Genomic DNA, 6,263 nt, shown 5'->3' on the forward strand with positions numbered 1-6,263 from the left:
TTAAATTTTATTTTAAGCAACTTTCTTAAGGCAAAACTGACATACAATAAAATGTACATATTTAAAGTGTACAATTTGATACACTGACATGTATACACACATGAAACCATCAACACAATCAAGATAATAAACATCCATCAACTCAAAAAAACTTTCCACGTATCCTTCCCCCCCACACACCCGCCCCCGGTACGCAGGCCTCTCACTGCCGTTGCCTCTCCCGTTGCGGAGCACAGCCTCCGGACGCGCAGGCTCAGCGGCCATGGCCCACGGGCCTAGCCGCCCCGCAGCATGTGGGATCCTCCCGGACCAGGGCACGAACCCGTGTCCCCTGCATCGGCAGGCGGACCCTCAACCACCGCGCCACCAGGGAAGCCCCCACGTATCCTTTTTTTATTCATGTTTTACCGGAATCACTGTGAGCTACTATGTTTAGAATAGGCTAAAGAGGGGTAAAGGTACAAGCAAGGAAAGCAGGCAAAAAGCCACTGCAATCATCCAGAGAAGAGATAATGCCGTCTTCGAACAGAGAGGTAAGCAGTGGCTGTAGCGAGAAGTAGTTGATTAAAATATCACCAATCTCATAACTCCTTACCACTAATTCACTCTGAAGATAAATGAACAAATATGTTTCTTTCATAGGATAATTCACCCTCTTCCAAAACGTCTTTTAGCTCCCTATTGCCCTCAGGCTAAAGTCCCAACTCCACAAGGCTCTGCTTCTTCTATCACTACGCTCAGATCTACGCCTGGGCCTCAGTCCAGTCCCTCTCCGTTCACTCCGTTCCCCCCACTTTGCCTTTCTTTTCTATTTCCACCACACTCCTTTCCCCACCCCCACCCCCAATCTCTAAATTGTGCCCACACAAAGACCCAATTCCTCCAGAAAGTCTTTCGGGGTCTCCACTGGTATCTCTCCCTTCTTGAGTCTCCAATTGCACCTGATGTTAATACTCCACAGTAATTTTATCTTTATTTTGTTTTTGTTTTTTTTAATCCCACTTTTTAAAAAGTAACTATGGGGCTTCCCTGGTGGCGCAGTGGTTGAGAGTCTGCCTGCCGATGCAGGGGACGCGGGTTCGTGCCTTGGCCTGGGAAGATCCCACATGCCGCGGAGCGGCTGGGCTCGTGAGCCATGGCCACTGAGCCTGCGCGTCCGGAGGCTGTGCTCCGCAGCGGGAGAGGCCACAACAGTGAGAGGCCCGCGTACCGCAAAAAAAAAAAGAAAAGAAAAAGTAACTATGGACGTCGGTGTACCAGCTCTAGGGCCCCTGCGTCCTCCCCAAGTACGGGACTGGGCCTATGCTACCGCAGGAGTTCGCTGCCCCAGCGTGTCCATGTGTGGTAGTGTCCTAGCCGTCCTCCCCTCCTTCTTGGGCATCTGCTCTGCATTAGTCTGTCCCAGGCCTCCGCAGGCGCCGATGATTGAATCATCATCATTAACCAGGGCCTGCTCCCCCATCCTCGGCGGCAGGGGAGAGTGTGGGGGCGGGGGTACGATCACTACCAAGTCCCTGGGGGTCCCTCCTTCCCCTCCACCCTCTACGAGATTCCGCAAAGCTCCGAGAAATCCCCGCTGTGAAGCCGGGACCAGGCCCACCATCGGGATGAAGCTCCGTAATGCGGACGCGTCAGCCGCGGAGGGCGACACAAATAGAGGGCCCTGGAGGGGCTTCTTTAGCAGGGACATCATCACAGGAGATCGACGACCCTGAGCGGTGGCGGGAGGAGACCGCCGGGCCTTTGGGAGTTGAAGGCGGCCGTCTTTTGCAGGCTCCAAAAGTTAGTCCCGAGGTCATGTCGGGTCTATTATGATGATTACTACAGGAGCTCAAAGAGATAGGACCCCTTCCCAGGCACCCCCCGACTCCCTAATTACAGATTGAGGAGGGGGAGGGGCCAGTGGGGCTCAGGTGAGCACACGGCGAGAAAGGGACATGGGCGGGGCCTTACAGAGGGTCAGCGAATCCGAAAAGACCTAAGCCTTCGTTGCGAGGCGACAAGTCCCGCCCCGCAGGCGGCACCGGAAGTGGCCGGCGGGGATCAGCCTTTAAGATGGCGTCTCCTCAGGGGGGCCAGATTGCGATCGCGATGAGGCTTCGGAACCAGCTCCAGTCAGTGTACAAGATGGACCCGCTACGGAACGAGGTGCAGGGGCGGCAAGGTTACCACTGTGGTCGGCTAGCGGTGCGAACTGCGGCCGGCTACAGGACGGGCGGTGGCTGGCCGGGCGCCAGTGCGCCTGCGCAGAGACAGGGTGCCCAATGCGCCTGCGCGATTGCGGTCGGGTTGCCAAACTCCAGGCTAGGACGCCTGCGCATTGTGCCGCTCACTCTTTGTAGTCTCCCCTGGGAAAGGAAGGTGGGGCGAGTTGGCTTGGAGGGAGACCCCGCTGTGCGCGGAGCCCTCTGCTGGGCGGAGGGGGAGTGTCAATCCCCGGGAGCTAATCGGCTGACGGCGCAGGGTGCGGTGTTGGCCGTGGGGTCTGATGAGAGGCGACTTCCAAGTTGTGAAGGCGCACGGGTTGGGGTTGGGAGAGTGATCGTTGACGGAGGGTGTGTCCGCAGGAGGAGGTCCGAGTAAAGATCAAAGACTTGAATGAGCACATCGTCTGTTGCCTGTGCGCAGGGTACTTCGTGGATGCCACCACCATAACAGAGTGTCTTCATACGTGTGAGTGCCCAGGACCCTGGCTGTTTCTTCCAGGCCCCACTTCCCACTAAGCCGGCTGCCAGCCTCTAGGCTGCTTGCCCCAACCACCCAGGCGACCCACCCAGCCCATGAGCCCGACTTCCAGAGGGCCTGAGAGTTTGCTTTTCTCTTCTTGCAGTCTGCAAGAGTTGTATTGTGAAGTACCTCCAAACCAGCAAGTACTGCCCCATGTGCAACATCAAGATCCACGAGACACAGCCACTGCTCAACCTCAAACTGGACCGGGTCATGCAGGACATCGTGTACAAGCTAGTGCCAGGCTTGCAAGACAGTGAGTAACCAACCTGACTTTGAGGGGCCTCTAGAGGACTGATGCTCGGTGACAGCTTGAGATGACAAGGGCTTTGGTAAAGAGGTTGACAGCTAGAGGGACAAAGAATGAGGGAGGGCTTATATTTTACTTCCTGTACTCCACTCCCTTCTAGGTGAAGAGAAACGGATCCGAGAATTCTACCAGTCCCGAGGCTTGGACCGGGTCACCCAGCCCAGTGGGGAAGGTATGTCTCTTGGTAACAGGAGGGTAAGGTAAAACCCCCAGAGCATTCCTCCTGCCCAGTTTTGCTCCCCGGGGAAAAAGGCATATGGAACATGTGCCACTCTCCTCATTACTCTGTCTTTCTCAGAGCCAGCCCTGAGCAACCTTGGCCTCCCCTTCAGCAGCTTCGACCACTCAAAAGCCCACTACTATCGCTATGATGAGCAGCTGAGCCTATGCCTGGAGCGGCTGAGGTGAAGGACAGGTCATGGGCTATCTGAAGTGACAGTGACAATGACCCAGAGGCAGGGAGGGGCTCAGGGAGAGGGCGAGCAGTAAGGGAGTGTCTGTTCACTTGAAGAGAGTATATCATGGTCTGGGCAAGGGACAGGGGAAAGATAGAGCTCCCTAACCTGTGTCTGTTTCCCACCCCCCCAGTTCTGGCAAAGACAAGAATAAAAGCATCCTGCAGGTGAGAGGGGCTGAGGGGAGGGCCTCTTTAAGGAGACTCACCTCCCCATGGCCCTTCCCTCACACACCTGTTCTCTTCCTTTCCCTCCCCACCCCCAGAACAAATATGTCCGATGTTCTGTTAGAGCTGAAGTTCGCCATCTCCGGAGGGTGCTCTGTCACCGCTTGATGCTAAATCCCCAACATGTGAGTATCCCATAGTAAGTTTTTTGGGGAGGGCGGCTAAGAAAGGAGGAACAGAGTATAGGGTAGACCAGGGTAGTTCTTGACCTGTGCAAGAGGATACTTCTTGAAACTGTGCCCCTGTCTCCCTTCTAGGTGCAGCTCCTTTTTGACAATGAAGTTCTCCCTGATCACATGACCATGAAGCAGATATGGCTCTCCCGCTGGTTCGGCAAGGTGAGCCAGTGCCAAGGCAGTCTCCAGGGCAGGGGCAGACTGAGGGGGCCTCTTGGGTAAGAATGTTCCCACTGACTGCTTCTTCCCTTTATTCTCTCCTTAGCCATCCCCTTTGCTTTTACAATACAGTGTGAAAGAGAAGAGGAGGTAGGGGCCAAGCCCCCACCTATCCCTCTGCCCTTCCCTCCCCAGATATTTATGTGAAATTAACCTTGGCTTTATTTTTTGAAATAAAAATTTTAAAAAAAGCAAATTTTTCCTTTTTTTCCTGCCACACACTCATGCTTTGTCTTGTGTCCTGCTTCCCTCTTGAGTTTCATCAAGAAGGAGGGCCTTTCTATGTTGGTGTCCCCTCAGTGAATTGCCAAAGGAAAGCAGTAGAGGACCCTACATATGTAAAACTCTGAAGGTGACCTAAGTGAAACCAGGTCATTCATACCAGCTCTTTTTGGTGAAGGGAAGGGGAGCTCTCACCGTCCTTGAATGTTGCCACATATAATGAAGGCCTGAGTTGGAGGTATCCTAATTCAATAGTGGTGAGAATGGGGCTAGGGTTTGACAGTGGCCACTGCAGGACTGAAGAAGAGTGATATTTGAAAGAAAATACAAAGAATTGCACTATGGGAGGAGCCTTAAAAAAAGTGGGATGCAAGAACACATGGGGATAGTCACAGCTGGAAACCTCGCTGTCCATATGAGATTCAGTGGGCCTTCAGGGACCTGGGCTAGGTGAAGCCAGGGTGTGGAGAGGGTAGTTGAAAAGAGGGAACTGGTGCTCAGGAGAGGCACTTTTTAGGAACAAGAGGGAAGCAACAAGGCGAGAACTCCACTGAGTAATTCAGCAAGCATTCCTTGTCTGTTTGAGCCAGACAGTAACAGAGGAGGGGACTGGAGGCCAAAGCAAGGAGCTCCTGAAGGAAGCTAATGGGCTGCTGTGGAATCTGGGACAAACTGGATGGCATAGGCAGCATAAATGTTAAACCTTATTTTAAAGCCTAAATCTGGCGCTGGCCAAAGTCTGACTCATGAATTCAAGGGGCTCATTGGGTATAGCTTGTGAGGGCTGAAGGTGCCTGAGCTTCCCCAGATGGAGATTGGGTGGCAGAGGGCTCAGGGGAGGGCCATAGTGAAGGTGGCCTGAACTGGCTAAAAGAGCCAGAGACTCAGGGGCAAAAACCTGAGCTCTCTCCCAGGGCACAGTAGGCGTGGGCTTCCCTCCCCATGGATGAAGCTTGTAGGCCAAGAGAAAGGCACATGTGGAGAGACTGCAGACAGCAAGGCAGAACCCCTGGTGACCTCTGGGCAGGCAGCAGGGACCAGGGTAGGGACACTGCAGGGCCACTGGCCCAGGCCCAGTTCCTTCCTGGCACCATCTCCAAGATTCCCGAGCCTCACATGTTTCAGGCCTCAGGCCTGGAACGCGCCAACCCCCACCCCCCACCCCCACCAGCTGTCCTTGAAAGCCTAAGTGTCACCTCCTACAGAAAACCTTCCCTCAGCCAGAATCAGGGCTTTTTTCAGTGTCTTTGGCCTGCCTCTATACCAGCATGTATCTGGAGGTTTTTGATGAATTATATCTATCCCAGGGTTCCCCATTCTCTTCTCCCTGAATTTAAGCTTGGGTACTCCCAGGCCCACTCAAGCACGCAGCACTTAGACTGTTCTCAAGGCATTTGTGTGTGAAAGGGCATTTCCGGGGGCGGGGCGGGGAGCGGTAGTGGAGGTAAGGAGAATGGAAACGCCCCTACAGAGGAGTCCAGTAGGGGCTTGGCGGCAGCTTGACATCTAGCAGGCCCAGTCAGAAGATAAGGCTGCTGGAGACGGGAGACCTGAGAACCAAGCCTTGGGATGAGGCCTTTGATGACACATGGCTAGCGGCCAAGAAGCAGCAGAAGGCGCTCAGGCCTGGATCTGGGTTGGCGCGGCTCCCCTCCTCGTCCCCAGCTCAGTGGGGCCTTTTTTGTTGTCTGTCAGCCGGGGTGGCAGTGGTGGCGGTAGCTGCCGCTGCCGTGCGTCTCCCGAAGTGGCTGATGCAGACCCGCTGCGGGCAACCGCGCCGTTCTCCCTCCATCTGTGGGTCCATTACTTCCCTCCCCGGCCTGCCCCACGCAGATCCCGACCCTCGGGGTCACTCGGGTCTCGATCTGCGCCACAGGGGGCAAATCAAGCCCACGGTTCTCTTGGGCTTGGTGACCTAGAACGCCGG

At 54.8% G+C, this 6,263-nt stretch overlaps 1 protein-coding gene across 2 annotated transcripts; it reads left to right on the forward strand.

The window, feature by feature from the left end:
• The first annotated feature begins 2,017 nt into the window (after positions 1-2,017).
• On the forward strand, positions 2,018-4,299 carry PCGF1 (polycomb group ring finger 1). 2 transcript variants are annotated; one of them, XM_060168847.1, is made up of 9 exons: positions 2,018-2,148; positions 2,568-2,673; positions 2,831-2,983; positions 3,138-3,209; positions 3,336-3,441; positions 3,626-3,659; positions 3,758-3,844; positions 3,977-4,057; positions 4,161-4,299. In XM_060168847.1, exons 1-9 carry the CDS (start codon positions 2,056-2,058, stop codon positions 4,206-4,208), a joined length of 780 nt encoding a protein of 259 aa, XP_060024830.1. In that variant the 5' UTR covers positions 2,018-2,055; the 3' UTR covers positions 4,209-4,299. The 2 variants fall into 2 exon arrangements, with proteins under 2 accessions (XP_060024830.1, XP_060024829.1); XM_060168846.1 differs by lacking the exon at positions 4,161-4,299 and having other exon boundaries at positions 3,977-4,117.
• The last annotated feature ends 1,964 nt before the right edge of the window (positions 4,300-6,263 follow it).

This window comes from Lagenorhynchus albirostris, chromosome 13, assembly GCF_949774975.1.
Source record: "Lagenorhynchus albirostris chromosome 13, mLagAlb1.1, whole genome shotgun sequence".
In the NCBI taxonomy this organism is placed as follows: domain Eukaryota; kingdom Metazoa; phylum Chordata; class Mammalia; order Artiodactyla; family Delphinidae; genus Lagenorhynchus; species Lagenorhynchus albirostris.